The sequence below is a fragment of the Lipophrys pholis genome (genome assembly GCF_963383615.2).
Source record: "Lipophrys pholis genome assembly, chromosome: 10".
NCBI lineage: Eukaryota > Metazoa > Chordata > Actinopteri > Blenniiformes > Blenniidae > Lipophrys > Lipophrys pholis.
This window is the reverse complement of record NC_137640.1, coordinates 31,670,028-31,691,316: the sequence shown is the minus strand read 5'-3', so window position 1 is coordinate 31,691,316 and position 21,289 is coordinate 31,670,028. Positions and strand designations below refer to the sequence as shown.

The following is a 21,289-nucleotide window of genomic DNA, read 5'->3' as shown; positions in this document are numbered from 1 at the left end:
GGATTCTGTATTGTCATACTGGTGTGTGAGTATGCTGTCAGCTCATTGGTCACAGAGCAGGAGAGGCGGTGGATAACTTTACCATAAGTTTTGATATAAAGCGCCCCGCTGGTCATAAACTCCTTTGACATTTTATAGACTGGTTTTGATTCTCAGGGTCATACGGGACACAGGTTGTCCCTTTTCAGCTCCGTAGGGACACGTACTTTTGTTTGCAAATACGGGACGATTCCGTTTTTCAAGGAATGGCAACCCTACCTGCTGACACTGCTTATACTGGGAGTGATGCTAACGTTGCGAACAACAAAAAGTGGACACTTCTTGGTTCTAACAAACAAACTTTATTGTCCAATCAGAAAGCTGGTAACCCTTAAGCCTCGCCCCGTAATAAGCAACCAGACATGTCCATCTCAAGCCACACCTACGCCATTTCCCAAACCCCCGCCCACTTAGCTTATAAGCTACTAAGCTACTCAGCGACTATAGTCCAACCCATTTAGCCAAACTTTAAAACTCTTTAAAAAAGCTTTTGAAACAAAGCTGCAAATACCAACGAAAGCTCAAAAAAGCTCATAAATGCTAATAAACACTAAAACAAGCTCAAAACAAGCTAATAAGAAGCTAATACGAGCTCATACAACCTCGTACAAGCTAGCAGAAGCTCGTACAAGCTAGTCAAAGCTAATAGCAGTTTATAAATGCTAATATAATCCTAATAAAAGCTCAAAAGAAGCTAATACAAGCTAATAAAATCTCAGGCAATCTAAAAGAAGCAATGAAAGCTAACGAGCTAATAAAAGCTAACAAAAGCTAAAGTGAAGAAGTGACGCCAGCGAAGGATTTTGTTTGTTTGTTTGTGTACAGCAGTTGTGATGTTGCCCTAGGCTCCGCCCCTTCCGCCATTGGCTCCACCTCCTGCAAACACACAAGCTGTCAGTCAACGCAAGCTCCGCCAAGGTATGATGTCACCTCCATTGTTTACAAAAATAACATGAAATACAATCAAAGAAAAAACTTTAAACACAATTGTGAAATATTTTAAGTAAATTAATCAATTTATTATAATAGAAATTGATTTTCTGAAGATGTGTTCAGGTTCCGGAGGACTTTGTCGCTACTCACAGTTGAGGACTCTGAGGACTCCACAGATGAGCAGCAGCAGAAGGGCGGGGCTCTGCAGTGTGGGTGGGGCCTGGGATGGGGTGGGGCTTGGAACGGGGCCCTGGTGCGTTTGTGGCGCCTCGGACTCAGGAGTTTTGCACTTGACTCTGTAGGAAACGGTGACCGAGCGCAGTTAGCACAGGATTATAGCACAGTTAGTATCTGTTAGCATGTTTCACCACTTACAGCTTTCGCTGCAGGAAGTCCTGGTGGGCGCGGCACGCCTCAGTTTGCGTGTGTGCCGCCACCGCCTGGTGCTGAGCCGCCTCGCGCAGACGATCGCACGACGCTGCCGCGAGCAGTGCCTGTGTGGCGTTGTGCTCGAGGAGGTCCACTTGCTCTGAAAGAGTGTCACAAGCTAAGCTAATGGAAGCTAATAATAGCGCCATACATTCTGAAAGAGACAGGAAGTATCGTAAGCTAAGCTAATGAAAACTAATATTACCGCCATACGCTCTGAAAGTGCTGGGAAGTATAGGAAGCTAAGGTAATGGAAGCTAATGGAAGCTAATTGCGCGGCGGCGTCTTCATATGATATATTTACAGCTGAAACCGTTTAAAAGCCGATTCATCCTCCATAAGAACACAAAGAACGTTCGGCAGAAAGTTCTGGGTCCTGCCCAACAAAAAGACGTCATTTTCTTCGTTCAGCTCCATTTGGCCCAAGAAGATTGGCTCAGCTGTGCTAACCATCAGAACTTTGGCACTGCTGCATGTTCCTGCTCACTAACGATTTCAGTCAAATTTAATCCTGTTTAGCTTGTAGCCTCGTGACTGTATGAGCCCCGGAGCTCGTTAGCATGTCAGAAGCCGGGGATTCGCGATGCCCCTGAACTCATCACTCAGGGCTGCCAGCTGCTGCAGTTCAAACTGGGACGTGGCCTTCTGTGAAGGGGCGTGGCCTGTGAGTTCACTATCACTGCATTCACCCTCTGACCACCAACAACCACCACTCACTCTCTCACTAATTCACCCTCTGACCACCACCAACCACTCACTTTCATTACATTCACCCACTGACTACCACCAACCACTCACTCTATCACTACATTCACCCTCTGACCACCACCAACCACACACTCTCTCACTGCATTCACCCTCTGACCACCACCAGCCATTCACTCTCTCACTACATTCACCCTCTGACCACCACCAACCACTCACTCTCTCACCCTCTGACCACCACTAACCACTCACCCTCTCACTACATTCACCCTCTGACCACCAACAAGCATTCACCCTCTCACTCATTCACCCTCTGACCACCACCAACCACTCACTCTGTCACTACATTCACCCTCTGACCACCACCAACCACTCACTCTCTCACTGCATTCACCCTCTGACCACCACCACCAATCACTCACTCTCTCACTGCATTCACCCTCTGTCCACCACCAACCACTCACTCTCTAACTACACTAACCTACTGACCACCACGAACCACTCACTCTCATTACATTCACCCACTGACTACCACCAACCACTCACTCTCTAACTACATTCACCCTCTGACCACCACCAAGCACTCACCCTCTCACTCGTTCACCCTCTGACCACCACCAACCACTCACTCTCTAACTACACTCACCCTCTGACCACCACAAACCACTCACTCTCTCACTACATTCACCCTCTGAACACCACCAACCATTCACTCTCATTACAGTCAACCTCTGACCACCACCAACCACTCACCCTCCCACTCATTCACCCTCTGACCACCACCATCCACTCACTCTCTCATTACAGTCACCCTCTGACCACCAACAACCACTCACTCACTCACTCACTCATTCACCCTCTGACCACCACTAACCACTCACTCTCTCACTGCATTCACCCTCTGACCACCACCAACCACTCACTCTCTCACTACATTCACCCCCTGACAACCACCAACCACTCACTCTCTCACTACATTCACCCTCTGACCGCCACTAACCACTCACTTTCTCACCCTCTGACACCACCAACCACACACTCTCTCACTGCATTCACCCTCTGACCACCACCAACCACTCACTCTCTCACCCTCTGACCACCACCAACCACTCACTCTCTCACTACATTCACCCTCTGACCACCACCAACCACTCACTCTCTCACCCTCTGACCACCACTAACCACTCACTCTCTCACTGCATTAACCCACTGACCACAACCAACCACTCACTCTCTCACTGGATTCACCCTCTGACCACCACCAACCACTCACTCTCTCACTACATTCACCCTCTGACCACCACCAATCACTCATTATCTTACTACATTCACCCTCTGACCACCACCTACCATTCACCCTCTCACTACATTCACCCCCTGACCACCACAAACCATTCACTCTCTCACTACATTCACCCTCTGACCACCACCAACCACTCACTCTCATTACAGTCACCCTCTGACCACCACCAACCACTCACTCTCTCATTACAGTCACCCTCTGACCACCACCATCCACTCACTCTCTCACTACATTCACCCTCTGACCACCACCGACCACTCACTGTGTCACTCATTTACCATCTGTCCACCACCAATCACTCACTCATTCACCCTCTTACCACTACGCACCACTCACTCTCTCACTGCAGTCACCCTCTGACCGCCACCAACCACTCACTATCTCACTACATTCACCCTCTGACCACCACCAACAACTCACTCTCATTACATTCACCCTCTGACCACCACCAACCACTCACTCCCTCACTCATTCACCCTCTGACCACCACTAACCACTCACTCTCTCACTGCATTCACCCTCTGACCACCACCAACCACTCACTCTCTCACTACATTCACCCCCTGACCACCACCAACCACTCACTCTCTCACTACATTCACCCTCTGACCGCCACCAGCCTCTCACTCTCTCACTCTCTCACCCTCTGACACCACCAACCACTCACTCTCTCACTACATTCACCCTCTGACCACAACCAACCACTAACTCTCATTACATTCACCCTCTGACCACCAACAACCACTCACTCTCTCACTCATTCACCCTCTGACCACAACCAACCACTAACTCTCATTACATTCACCCTCTGACCACCACTAACCACTCACTCTCTCACTGCATTCACCCTCTGTCCACCACCAACCACTCACTCTCTAACTACACTAACCTACTGACCACCACCAACCACTCACTCTCATTACATTCACCCACTGACTACCACCAACCACTCACTCTCTAACTACATTCACCCTCTGACCACCACCAAGCACTCACTCTCTCACTCATTCACCCTCTGACCACCACCAACCACTCACTCTCTAACTACACTCACCCTCTGACCACCACAAACCACTCACTCTCTCACTACATTCACCCTCTGAACACCACCAACCATTCACTCTCATTACAGTCAACCTCTGACCACCACCAACCACTCACCCTCCCACTCATTCACCCTCTGACCACCACCATCCACTCACTCTCTCATTACAGTCACCCTCTGACCACCAACAACCACTCACTCTCTCACTCATTCACCCTCTGACCACCACTAACCACTCACTCTCTCACTGCATTCACCCTCTGACCACCACCAACCACTCACTCTCTCACTACATTCACCCCCTGACAACCACCAACCACTCACTCTCTCACTACATTCACCCTCTTACCGCCACCAACCACTCACTTTCTCACCCTCTGACACCACCAACCACACACTCTCTCACTGCATTCACCCTCTGACCACCACCAACCACTCACTCTCTCACCCTCTGACCACCACCAACCACTCACTCTCTCACTACATTCACCCTCTGACCACCACCAACCACTCACTCTCTCACCCTCTGACCACCACTAACCACTCACTCTCTCACTGCATTCACCCACTGACCACAACCAACCACTCACTCTCTCACTGGATTCACCCTCTGACCACCACCAACCACTCACTCTCTAACTACACTCACCTACTGGCCACCACCAACCACTCACTGCATTCACCCTCTGACCACCACCAACCACTCACTCTCTCACTACATCCACCCACTGACTACCACCAACTACTCACTCTCATTACATTCACCCACTGACTACCACCAACCACTCACTCTATCACTACATTCACCCTCTGACCACCACCAACCACTCACTCTCTCACCCTCTGTCCACCACTAACCACTCACCCTCTCATTACATTCACCCTCTGACCACCACCAATCACTCACTCTCTCACTCATTCACGCTCTGACCACCACCAACCACTCACTCTCTCACTGCATTCACCCTCTGACCACCACCAATCACTCACTCTCTCACTCATTCACTCTCTGACCACCACCAACCACTCACTCTCTAACTACACTCACCTACTGGCCACCACCAACCACTCACTGCATTCACCCTCTGACAACCACCAACCACTCACTCTCTCACTACATCCACCCACTGACTACCACCAACCACTCACTCTCATTACATTCACCTACTGACTACCACCAACCACTCACTCTATCACTACATTCACCCTCTGACCACCACCAACCACACACTCTCTCACTGCATTCACCCTCTGACCACTACCAACCATTCACTCTCTCACTACATTCACCCTCTGACTACCACCAACCACTCACTCTCTCACTGCATTCACCCTCTGACCACCACCAATCACTCACTCTCTCACTCATTCACCCTCTGACCACCACCAACCACTCACTCTGTCACTACATTCACCCTCTGACCACCACCAACCACTCACTCTCTCACTCATTCACCCTCTGACTACCACCAACCACTCACTCTCTCACTACATTCACCCTCTGACCACCACCAACAACTCACTCTCATTACAGTCACCCTCTGACCACCACCAACCACACACTCTCTCACTACATTCACCCTCTGACCACCACCAATCACTCACTCTCACTACATTCACCCTCTCACCACCACCAACCACTCACTCTCTCACTACATTCACACTCTCACCACCACCGACCACTCACTCTCTCATTCATTTACCATCTGACCACCACCAACCACTCACTCTCTCACTCATTTACCATCTGACCATAACCAACCACTCACTCTCTCACTTATTCACCCTCTGACCACCACCAACCACTCACTGCATTCACCCTCTGACAACCACCAACCACTCACTCTCATTACAGTCACCCTCTGACCACCACCAACCACTCACTCTCATTACAGTCACCATCTGACCACCGCCAACCACTCACTCTCTCACTACATTCACCCTCTGACCACCACCAATCACTCACTCTCTCACTACATTCACCCTCTGACCACCACCAACCACTCACTCTCATTACAGTCACCCTCTGACCACCACCAACCACTCACTCTCTCACTACATTCACCCTCTCACCACCACCGACCACTCACTCTCTCACTCATTTACCATCTGACCACCACCAACCACTCACTCTCTCACTCATTTACCATCTGACCACCACCAACCACTCACTCTCTCACTCATTTACCATCTGACCACAACCAACCACTCACTCTCTCACTACATTCACCCTCTGACCACCACCAACCACTCACTCTCTCACTACATTCACCCCCTGACCACCACCAACCACTCACTCTCTCACTACATTCACCCTCTGACCGCCACCAGCCTCTCACTCTCTCACCCTCTGACACCACCAACCACTCACTCTCTCACTACATTCACCCTCTGACCACAACCAACCACTAACTCTCATTACATTCACCCTCTGACCACCAACAACCACTCACTCTCTCACTCATTCACCCTCTGACCACCACCAACCACTCACTCTCTAACTACACTAACCTACTGACCACCACCAACAACTCACTCTCATTACACTCACCCACTGACGATCACCAACCACACACTCTCTCACTGCATTCACCCTCTGACCACCACCAACCATTCACTCTCTCACTACATTCACCCTCTGACCACCACCAACCACTCACTCTCTCACCCTCTGACCACCACTAACCACTCACTCTCTCACTGCATTCACCCTCTGTCCACCACCAACCACTCACTCTCTAACTACACTAACCTACTGACCACCACCAACCACTCACTCTCATTACATTCACCCACTGACTACCACCAACCACTCACTCTCTAACTACATTCACCCTCTGACCACCACCAAGCACTCACTCTCTCACTCATTCACCCTCTGACCACCACCAACCACTCACTCTCTAACTACACTCACCCTCTGACCACCACAAACCACTCACTCTCTCACTACATTCACCCTCTGAACACCACCAACCATTCACTCTCATTACAGTCAACCTCTGACCACCACCAACCACTCACCCTCCCACTCATTCACCCTCTGACCACCACCATCCACTCACTCTCTCATTACAGTCACCCTCTGACCACCAACAACCACTCACTCTCTCACTCATTCACCCTCTGACCACCACTAACCACTCACTCTCTCACTGCATTCACCCTCTGACCACCACCAACCACTCACTCTCTCACTACATTCACCCCCTGACAACCACCAACCACTCACTCTCTCACTACATTCACCCTCTTACCGCCACCAACCACTCACTTTCTCACCCTCTGACACCACCAACCACACACTCTCTCACTGCATTCACCCTCTGACCACCACCAACCACTCACTCTCTCACCCTCTGACCACCACCAACCACTCACTCTCTCACTACATTCACCCTCTGACCACCACCAACCACTCACTCTCTCACCCTCTGAATACCACTAACCACTCACTCTCTCACTGCATTCACCCACTGACCACAACCAACCACTCACTCTCTCACTGGATTCACCCTCTGACCACCACCAACCACTCACTCTCTAACTACACTCACCTACTGGCCACCACCAACCACTCACTGCATTCACCCTCTGACCACCACCAACCACTCACTCTCTCACTACATCCACCCACTGACTACCACCAACTACTCACTCTCATTACATTCACCCACTGACTACCACCAACCACTCACTCTATCACTACATTCACCCTCTGACCACCACCAACCACTCACTCTCTCACCCTCTGTCCACCACTAACCACTCACCCTCTCATTACATTCACCCTCTGACCACCACCAATCACTCACTCTCTCACTCATTCACGCTCTGACCACCACCAACCACTCACTCTCTCACTGCATTCACCCTCTGACCACCACCAATCACTCACTCTCTCACTCATTCACTCTCTGACCACCACCAACCACTCACTCTCTAACTACACTCACCTACTGGCCACCACCAACCACTCACTGCATTCACCCTCTGACAACCACCAACCACTCACTCTCTCACTACATCCACCCACTGACTACCACCAACCACTCACTCTCATTACATTCACCTACTGACTACCACCAACCACTCACTCTATCACTACATTCACCCTCTGACCACCACCAACCACACACTCTCTCACTGCATTCACCCTCTGACCACTACCAACCATTCACTCTCTCACTACATTCACCCTCTGACTACCACCAACCACTCACTCTCTCACTGCATTCACCCTCTGACCACCACCAATCACTCACTCTCTCACTCATTCACCCTCTGACCACCACCAACCACTCACTCTGTCACTACATTCACCCTCTGACCACCACCAACCACTCACTCTCTCACTCATTCACCCTCTGACTACCACCAACCACTCACTCTCTAACTACATTCACCCTCTGACCAACACCAACCACACACTCTCTCACTGCATTCACCCTCTGACCACCACCAACCACTCACTCTCTCACTACATTCACCCACTGACTACCACCAACCACTCACTCTCACTACATTCACCTACTGACTACCACCAACCACTCACTCTATCACTACATTCACCCTCTGACCACCACCAACCACACACTCTCTCACTGCATTCACCCTCTGACCACCACCAACCATTCACTCTCTCACTACATTCACCCTCTGACCACCACCAACCACTCACTCTCTCACTGCATTCACCCTCTGACCACCACCAACCATTCACTCTCTCACTACATTCACCCTCTGACCACCACCAACCACTCACTCTCTCACCCTCTGACCACCACTAACCACTCACCCTCTCACTACATTCACCTTCTGACCACCAACAAGCACTCACCCTCTCACTCATTCACCCTCTGACCACCACCAACCACTCACTCTCTAACTACACTCACCCTCTGACCACCACCAACCACTCACTCTCTCACTGCATTCACCCTCTGACCACCACCAACCACTCACTCTGTCACTACATCCACCCTCTGACCACCACCACCCACTCACTCTCTCACTGCATTCACCCTCTGACCACCACCAATCACTCACTCTCTCACTCATTCACCCTCTGACCACCACCAACCACTCACTCTGTCACTACATTCACCCTCTGACCACCACCAACCATTCACTCTCTCACTACATTCACCCTCTGACCACCACCAACCACTCACTCTCTCACCCTCTGACCACCACCAACCACTCACTCTCTAACTACATTCACCCTCTGACCAACACCAACCACACACTCTCTCACTGCATTCACCCTCTGACTACCACCAACCATTCACTCTGTCACTACATTCACCCTCTGACCACCACCAACCACTCACTCTCTCACCCTCTGACCACCACTAACCACTCACCCTCTCACTACATTCACCCTCTGACCACCAAAAAGCACTCACCCTCTCACTCATTCACCCTCTGACCACCACCAACCACTCACTCTCTAACTACACTCACCCTCTGACCACCACCAACAACTCACTCTCTCACTGCATTCACCCTCTGACAACCACCAACCACTCACTCTGTCACTACATCCACCCTCTGACCACCACCAACCACTCACTCTCTCACTGCATTCACCCTCTGACCACCACCAATCACTCACTCTCTCACTCATTCACCCTCTGACCACCACCAACCACTCACTCTGTCACTACATTCACCCTCTGACCACCACCAACCACTCACTCTCTCACTCATTCACCCTCTGACTACCACCAACCACTCACTCTCTAACTACATTCACCCTCTGACCAACACCAACCACCCACTCTCTCACTGCATTCACCCTCTGACCACTACCAACCATTCACTCTCTCACTACATTCACCCTCTGACCACCACCAACCACTCACTCTCTCACTACATTCACTCTCTGACCACCACCAACCACTCACTCTCTCAACCTCTGACCACCACTAACCACTCACTCTCTCACTGCATTCACCCACTGACCACAACCAACCACTCACTCTCTCACTGGATTCACCCTCTGACCACCACCAACCACTCACTCTCTAACTACACTCACCTACTGGCCACCACCAACCACTCACTGCATTCACCCTCTGACCACCACCAACCACTCACTCTCTCACTACATCCACCCACTGACTACCACCAACTACTCACTCTCATTACATTCACCCACTGACTACCACCAACCACTCACTCTCTCACTCATTCACCCTCTGACTACCACCAACCACTCACTCTCTAACTACATTCACCCTCTGACCAACACCAACCACCCACTCTCTCACTGCATTCACCCTCTGACCACCACCAACCATTCACTCTCTCACTACATTCACCCTCTGACAACCACCAACCACTCACTCTCTCACCCTCTGACCACCACTAACCACTCACTCTCTCACTGCATTCACCCACTGACCACAACCAACCACTCACTCTCTCACTGGATTCACCCTCTGACCACCACCAACCATTCACTCTCTAACTACATTCACCCTCTGACCACCACCAACCACTCACTCTCTCACCCTCTGACCACCACCAACCACTCACTCTCTAACTACATTCACCCTCTGACCAACACCAACCACACACTCTCTCACTGCATTCACCCTCTGACTACCACCAACCACTCACTCTCATTACATTCACCTACTGACTACCACCAACCACTCACTCTATCACTACATTCACCATCTGACCACCACCAACCACACACTCTCTCACTGCATTCACCCTCTGACCACCACCAACCATTCACTCTGTCACTACATTCACCCTCTGACCACCACCAACCACTCACTCTCTCACCCTCTGACCACCACTAACCACTCACCCTCTCACTACATTCACCCTCTGACCACCAACAAGCACTCACCCTCTCACTCATTCACCCTCTGACCACCACCAACCACTCACTCTCTAACTACACTCACCCTCTGACCACCACCAACCACTCACTCTCTCAATGCATTCACCCTCTGACAACCACCAACCACTCACTCTGTCACTACATCCACCCTCTGACCACCACCAACCACTCACTCTCTCACTGCATTCACCCTCTGACCACCACCAATCACTCACTCTCTCACTCATTCACCCTCTGACCACCACCAACCACTCACTCTGTCACTACATTCACCCTCTGACCACCAATCAACCACTCACTCTCTCACTCATTCACCCTCTGACTACCACCAACCACTCACTCTCTAACTACATTCACCCTCTGACCAACACCAACCACCCACTCTCTCACTGCATTCACCCTCTGACCACCACCAACCATTCACTCTCTCACTACATTCACCCTCTGACCACCACCAACCACTCACTCTCTCACTACATTCACTCTCTGACCACCACCAACCACTCACTCTCTCACCCTCTGACCACCACTAACCACTCACTCTCTCACTGCATTCACCCACTGACCACAACCAACCACTCACTCTCTAACTACACTCACCTACTGGCCACCACCAACCACTCACTCTGTCACTACATTCACCCTCTGACCACCACCAACCACTCACTCTTTCACTCATTCACCCTCTGACTACCACCAACCACTCACTCTCTAACTACATTCACCCTCTGACCAACACCAACCACACACTCTCTCACTGCATTCACCCTCTGACCACCACCAACCATTCACTCTCTCACTACATTCACCCTCTGACCACCACCAACCACTCACTCTCTCACTACATTCACTCTCTGACCACCACCAACCATTCACTCTCTGACTACATTCACCCTCTGACCACCACCAACCACTCACTCTAATTACTGTCACCCTCTGACCACCACCAACCACACACTCTCTCACTACATTCACCCTCTGACCACCACCAATCACTCACTCACTCTCTCACTCCATTCACCCTCTGACCACCACCAACCACACACTCTCTCACTACATTCACCCTCTGACCACCACCAATCACTCACTCTCTCACTACATTCACCCTCTCACCACCACCAACCACTCACTCTCATTACAGTCACCCTCTGACCACCACCAACCACTCACTCTCTCACTACATTCACCCTCTCACCACCACCGACCACTCACTCTCTCATTCATTTACCATCTGACCACCACCAACCACTCACTCTCTCACTCATTTACCATCTGACCACCACGAACCACTCACTCTCATTACAGTCACCCTCTGACCACCGCCAACCACTCACTCTCTCACTACATTCACCCTCTGACCACCACCAATCACTCACTCTCTCACTACATTCACCCTCTCACCACCACCGACCACTCACTCTCTGACTTATTCACCCTCTGACCACCACCAACCACTCACTGCATTCACCCTCTCACCACCACCGACCACTCACTCTCTGACTTATTCACCCTCTGACCACCACCAACCACTCACTGCATTCACCCTCTGACCACCACCAATCACTCACTCTCTCACTACATTCACCCTCTGACCACCACCAACCACTCACTCTGTCACTACATTCACCCTCTGACCACCACCAACCACTCACTCTCTCACTCATTCACCCTCTGACTACCACCAACCACTCACTCTCTAACTACATTCACCCTCTGACCAACACCAACCACTCACTCTCTCACTGCATTCACCCTCTGACCACCACCAATCACTCACTCTCTCACTCATTCACCCTCTGACCACCACCAACCACTCACTCTGTCACTACATTCACCCTCTGACCACCACCAACCACTCACTCTCTCACTCATTCACCCTCTGACTACCACCAACCACTCACTCTCTAACTACATTCACCCTCTGACCAACACCAACCACCCACTCTCTCACTGCATTCACCCTCTGACCACCACCAACCATTCACTCTCTCACTACATTCACCCTCTGACCACCACCAACCACTCACTCTCTCACTACATTCACTCTCTGACCACCACCAACCACTCACTCTCTCACCCTCTGACCACCACTAACCACTCACTCTCTCACTGCATTCACCCACTGACCACAACCAACCACTCACTCTCTAACTACACTCACCTACTGGCCACCACCAACCACTCACTCTGTCACTACATTCACCCTCTGACCACCACCAACCACTCACTCTTTCACTCATTCACCCTCTGACTACCACCAACCACTCACTCTCTAACTACATTCACCCTCTGACCAACACCAACCACACACTCTCTCACTGCATTCACCCTCTGACCACCACCAACCATTCACTCTCTCACTACATTCACCCTCTGACCACCACCAACCACTCACTCTCTCACTACATTCACTCTCTGACCACCACCAACCATTCACTCTCTGACTACATTCACCCTCTGACCACCACCAACCACTCACTCTAATTACTGTCACCCTCTGACCACCACCAACCACACACTCTCTCACTACATTCACCCTCTGACCACCACCAATCACTCACTCACTCTCTCACTCCATTCACCCTCTGACCACCACCAACCACACACTCTCTCACTACATTCACCCTCTGACCACCACCAATCACTCACTCTCTCACTACATTCACCCTCTCACCACCACCAACCACTCACTCTCATTACAGTCACCCTCTGACCACCACCAACCACTCACTCTCTCACTACATTCACCCTCTCACCACCACCGACCACTCACTCTCTCATTCATTTACCATCTGACCACCACCAACCACTCACTCTCTCACTCATTTACCATCTGACCACCACGAACCACTCACTCTCATTACAGTCACCCTCTGACCACCGCCAACCACTCACTCTCTCACTACATTCACCCTCTGACCACCACCAATCACTCACTCTCTCACTACATTCACCCTCTCACCACCACCGACCACTCACTCTCTGACTTATTCACCCTCTGACCACCACCAACCACTCACTGCATTCACCCTCTGACCACCACCAATCACTCACTCTCTCACTACATTCACCCTCTGACCACCACCAACCACTCACTCTGTCACTACATTCACCCTCTGACCACCACCAACCACTCACTCTCTCACTCATTCACCCTCTGACTACCACCAACCACTCACTCTCTAACTACATTCACCCTCTGACCAACACCAACCACACACTCTCTCACTGCATTCACCCTCTGACTACCACCAACCACTCACTCTCATTACATTCACCTACTGACTACCACCAACCACTCACTCTATCACTACATTCACCCACTGACTACCACCAACCACTCACTCTCATTACATTCACCTACTGACTACCACCAACCACTCACTCTCTCACTACATTCACCCTCTGACCACCACCAACCACTCACTCTCTCACCTTCTGACCACCACTAACCACTCACTCTGTCACTACATTCACCCTCTGACCACCACCAACCATTCACTCTCTCACTACATTCACCTTCTGACCACCACCAACCACTCACTCTCTCACCTTCTGACCACCACTAACCACTCACTACATTCACCCTCTGACCACCACCAACCACTCACTCTGTCACTACATTCACCCTCTGACCACCACCAACCATTCACTCTCTCACTACATTCACCCTCTGACCACCACCAACCACTCACTCTCTCACCCTCTGACCACCACTAACCACTCACCCTCTCACTACATTCACCCTCTGACCACCAACAAGCACTCACCCTCTCACTCATTTACCCTCTGACCACCACCAACCACTCACTCTCTCACTGCATTCACCTTCTGACCACCACCAATCACTCACTCTCTCACTGCATTCACCCTCTGACCACCACCAACCACTCACTCTGTCACTACATCCACCCTCTGACCACCACCAACCACTCACTCTCTCACTGCATTCACCTTCTGACCACCACCAATCACTCACTCTCTCACTCATTCACCCTCTGACCACCACCAACCACTCACTCTGTCACTACATTCACCCTCTGACCACCACCAACAACTCACTCTCTCACTCATTCACCCTCTGACTACCACCAACCACTCACTCTCTAACTACATTCACCCTCTGACCACCACCAACAACTCACTCTAATTACTGTCACCCTCTGACCACCACCAACCACTCACTCTCTCACTACATTCACCCTCTGACCACCACCAACAACTCACTCTCATTACAGTCACCCTCTGACCACCACCAACCACACACTCTCTCACTACATTCACCCTCTGACCACCACCAATCACTCACTCTCACTACATTCACCCTCTCACCACCACCAACCACTCACTCTCATTACAGTCACCCTCTGACCACCACCAACCACTCACTCTCTCACTACATCCACCCACTGACTACCACCAACTACTCACTCTCATTACATTCACCCACTGACTACCACCAACCACTCACTCTCTCACTCATTCACCCTCTGACTACCACCAACCACTCACTCTCTAACTACATTCACCCTCTGACCAACACCAACCACCCACTCTCTCACTGCATTCACCCTCTGACCACCACCAACCATTCACTCTCTCACTACATTCACCCTCTGACAACCACCAACCACTCACTCTCTCACCCTCTGACCACCACTAACCACTCACTCTCTCACTGCATTCACCCACTGACCACAACCAACCACTCACTCTCTCACTGGATTCACCCTCTGACCACCACCAACCATTCACTCTCTAACTACATTCACCCTCTGACCACCACCAACCACTCACTCTCTCACCCTCTGACCACCACCAACCACTCACTCTCTAACTACATTCACCCTCTGACCAACACCAACCACACACTCTCTCACTGCATTCACCCTCTGACTACCACCAACCACTCACTCTCATTACATTCACCTACTGACTACCACCAACCACTCACTCTCTCACTGCATTCACCCTCTGACCACCACCAACCATTCACTCTGTCACTACATTCACCCTCTGACCACCACCAACCACTCACTCTCTCACCCTCTGACCACCACTAACCACTCACCCTCTCACTACATTCACCCTCTGACCACCAACAAGCACTCACCCTCTCACTCATTCACCCTCTGACCACCACCAACCACTCACTCTCTAACTACACTCACCCTCTGACCACCAGCAACCACTCACTCTCTCAATGCATTCACCCTCTGACAACCACCAACCACTCACTCTGTCACTACATCCACCCTCTGACCACCACCAACCACTCACTCTCTCACTGCATTCACCCTCTGACCACCACCAATCACTCACTCTCTCACTCATTCACCCTCTGACCACCACCAACCACTCACTCTGTCACTACATTCACCCTCTGACCACCACCAACCACTCACTCTCTCACTCATTCACCCTCTGACTACCACCAACCACTCACTCTCTAACTACATTCACCCTCTGACCAACACCAACCACCCACTCTCTCACTGCATTCACCCTCTGACCACCACCAACCATTCACTCTCTCACTACATTCACCCTCTGACCACCACCAACCACTCACTCTCTCACTACATTCACTCTCTGACCACCACCAACCACTCACTCTCTCACCCTCTGACCACCACTAACCACTCACTCTCTCACTGCATTCACCCACTGACCACAACCAACCACTCACTCTCTAACTACACTCACCTACTGGCCACCACCAACCACTCACTCTGTCACTACATTCACCCTCTGACCACCACCAACCACTCACTCTTTCACTCATTCACCCTCTGACTACCACCAACCACTCACTCTCTAACTACATTCACCCTCTGACCAACACCAACCACACACTCTCTCACTGCATTCACCCTCTGACCACCACCAACCATTCACTCTCTCACTACATTCACCCTCTGACCACCACCAACCACTCACTCTCTCACTACATTCACTCTCTGACCACCACCAACCATTCACTCTCTGACTACATTCACCCTCTGACCACCACCAACCACTCACTCTAATTACTGTCACCCTCTGACCACCACCAACCACACACTCTCTCACTACATTCACCCTCTGACCACCACCAATCACTCACTCACTCTCTCACTCCATTCACCCTCTGACCACCACCAACCACACACTCTCTCACTACATTCACCCTCTGACCACCACCAATCACTCACTCTCTCACTACATTCACCCTCTCACCACCACCGACCACTCACTCTCTCATTCATTTACCATCTGACCACCACCAACCACTCACTCTCTCACTCATTTACCATCTGACCACCACGAACCACTCACTCTCATTACAGTCACCCTCTGACCACCGCCAACCACTCACTCTCTCACTACATTCACCCTCTGACCACCACCAATCACTCACTCTCTCACTACATTCACCCTCTCACCACCACCGACCACTCACTCTCTGACTTATTCACCCTCTGACCACCACCAACCACTCACTGCATTCACCCTCTGACCACCACCAATCACTCACTCTCTCACTACATTCACCCTCTGACCACCACCAACCACTCACTCTGTCACTACATTCACCCTCTGACCACCACCAACCACTCACTCTCTCACTCATTCACCCTCTGACTACCACCAACCACTCACTCTCTAACTACATTCACCCTCTGACCAACACCAACCACACACTCTCTCACTGCATTCACCCTCTGACTACCACCAACCACTCACTCTCATTACATTCACCTACTGACTACCACCAACCACTCACTCTATCACTACATTCACCCACTGACTACCACCAACCACTCACTCTCATTACATTCACCTACTGACTACCACCAACCACTCACTCTCTCACTACATTCACCCTCTGACCACCACCAACCACTCACTCTCTCACCTTCTGACCACCACTAACCACTCACTCTGTCACTACATTCACCCTCTGACCACCACCAACCATTCACTCTCTCACTACATTCACCTTCTGACCACCACCAACCACTCACTCTCTCACCTTCTGACCACCACTAACCACTCACTACATTCACCCTCTGACCACCACCAACCACTCACTCTGTCACTACATTCACCCTCTGACCACCACCAACCATTCACTCTCTCACTACATTCACCCTCTGACCACCACCAACCACTCACTCTCTCACCCTCTGACCACCACTAACCACTCACCCTCTCACTACATTCACCCTCTGACCACCAACAAGCACTCACCCTCTCACTCATTTACCCTCTGACCACCACCAACCACTCACTCTCTCACTACATTCACCCTCTGACCACCACCAATCACTCACTCTCTCACTACATTCACCCTCTCACCACCACCGACCACTCACTCTCTGACTTATTCACCCTCTGACCACCACCAACCACTCACTGCATTCACCCTCTCACCACCACCGACCACTCACTCTCTGACTTATTCACCCTCTGACCACCACCAACCACTCACTGCATTCACCCTCTGACCACCACCAATCACTCACTCTCTCACTACATTCACCCTCTGACCACCACCAACCACTCACTCTGTCACTACATTCACCCTCTGACCACCACCAACCACTCACTCTCTCACTCATTCACCCTCTGACTACCACCAACCACTCACTCTCTAACTACATTCACCCTCTGACCAACACCAACCACTCACTCTCTCACTGCATTCACCCTCTGACCACCACCAATCACTCACTCTCTCACTCATTCACCCTCTGACCACCACCAACCACTCACTCTGTCACTACATTCACCCTCTGACCACCACCAACCACTCACTCTCTCACTCATTCACCCTCTGACTACCACCAACCACTCACTCTCTAACTACATTCACCCTCTGACCAACACCAACCACCCACTCTCTCACTGCATTCACCCTCTGACCACCACCAACCATTCACTCTCTCACTACATTCACCCTCTGACCACCACCAACCACTCACTCTCTCACTACATTCACTCTCTGACCACCACCAACCACTCACTCTCTCACCCTCTGACCACCACTAACCACTCACTCTCTCACTGCATTCACCCACTGACCACAACCAACCACTCACTCTCTAACTACACTCACCTACTGGCCACCACCAACCACTCACTCTGTCACTACATTCACCCTCTGACCACCACCAACCACTCACTCTTTCACTCATTCACCCTCTGACTACCACCAACCACTCACTCTCTAACTACATTCACCCTCTGACCAACACCAACCACACACTCTCTCACTGCATTCACCCTCTGACCACCACCAACCATTCACTCTCTCACTACATTCACCCTCTGACCACCACCAACCACTCACTCTCTCACTACATTCACTCTCTGACCACCACCAACCATTCACTCTCTGACTACATTCACCCTCTGACCACCACCAACCACTCACTCTAATTACTGTCACCCTCTGACCACCACCAACCACACACTCTCTCACTACATTCACCCTCTGACCACCACCAATCACTCACTCACTCTCTCACTCCATTCACCCTCTGACCACCACCAACCACACACTCTCTCACTACATTCACCCTCTGACCACCACCAATCACTCACTCTCTCACTACATTCACCCTCTCACCACCACCAACCACTCACTCTCATTACAGTCACCCTCTGACCACCACCAACCACTCACTCTCTCACTACATTCACCCTCTCACCACCACCGACCACTCACTCTCTCATTCATTTACCATCTGACCACCACCAACCACTCACTCTCTCACTCATTTACCATCTGACCACCACGAACCACTCACTCTCATTACAGTCACCCTCTGACCACCGCCAACCACTCACTCTCTCACTACATTCACCCTCTGACCACCACCAATCACTCACTCTCTCACTACATTCACCCTCTCACCACCACCGACCACTCACTCTCTGACTTATTCACCCTCTGACCACCACCAACCACTCACTGCATTCACCCTCTGACCACCACCAATCACTCACTCTCTCACTACATTCACCCTCTGACCACCACCAACCACTCACTCTGTCACTACATTCACCCTCTGACCACCACCAACCACTCACTCTCTCACTCATTCACCCTCTGACTACCACCAACCACTCACTCTCTAACTACATTCACCCTCTGACCAACACCAACCACACACTCTCTCACTGCATTCACCCTCTGACTACCACCAACCACTCACTCTCATTACATTCACCTACTGACTACCACCAACCACTCACTCTATCACTACATTCACCCACTGACTACCACCAACCACTCACTCTCATTACATTCACCTACTGACTACCACCAACCACTCACTCTCTCACTACATTCACCCTCTGACCACCACCAACCACTCACTCTCTCACCTTCTGACCACCACTAACCACTCACTCTGTCACTACATTCACCCTCTGACCACCACCAACCATTCACTCTCTCACTACATTCACCTTCTGACCACCACCAACCACTCACTCTCTCACCTTCTGACCACCACTAACCACTCACTACATTCACCCTCTGACCACCACCAACCACTCACTCTGTCACTACATTCACCCTCTGACCACCACCAACCATTCACTCTCTCACTACATTCACCCTCTGACCACCACCAACCACTCACTCTCTCACCCTCTGACCACCACTAACCACTCACCCTCTCACTACATTCACCCTCTGACCACCAACAAGCACTCACCCTCTCACTCATTTACCCTCTGACCACCACCAACCACTCACTCTCTCACTGCATTCACCTTCTGACCACCACCAATCACTCACTCTCTCACTGCATTCACCCTCTGACCACCACCAACCACTCACTCTGTCACTACATCCACCCTCTGACCACCACCAACCACTCACTCTCTCACTGCATTCACCTTCTGACCACCACCAATCACTCACTCTCTCACTCATTCACCCTCTGACCACCACCAACCACTCACTCTGTCACTACAT

At 51.0% G+C, this 21,289-nt stretch overlaps 1 protein-coding gene across 1 annotated transcript in view; it reads right to left on the bottom strand.

The window, feature by feature from the left end:
- Positions 1 to 322: 322 nt before the first annotated feature.
- Positions 323 to 21,289, bottom strand: part of LOC308116098 (uncharacterized protein) — a 45,726-nt gene continuing 24,759 nt past the window's right edge. The window contains exons 3-5 of the mRNA XM_080474087.1: positions 1,348 to 1,501; positions 1,123 to 1,268; positions 323 to 915 (exon numbers count right to left, since the gene is read on the bottom strand). Coding sequence (XP_080330213.1) covers positions 914 to 915; positions 1,123 to 1,268; positions 1,348 to 1,501 — 302 coding nt within the window. The 3' untranslated portion in view covers positions 323 to 913. The remainder of the gene's footprint in view (positions 916 to 1,122; positions 1,269 to 1,347; positions 1,502 to 21,289) is intronic.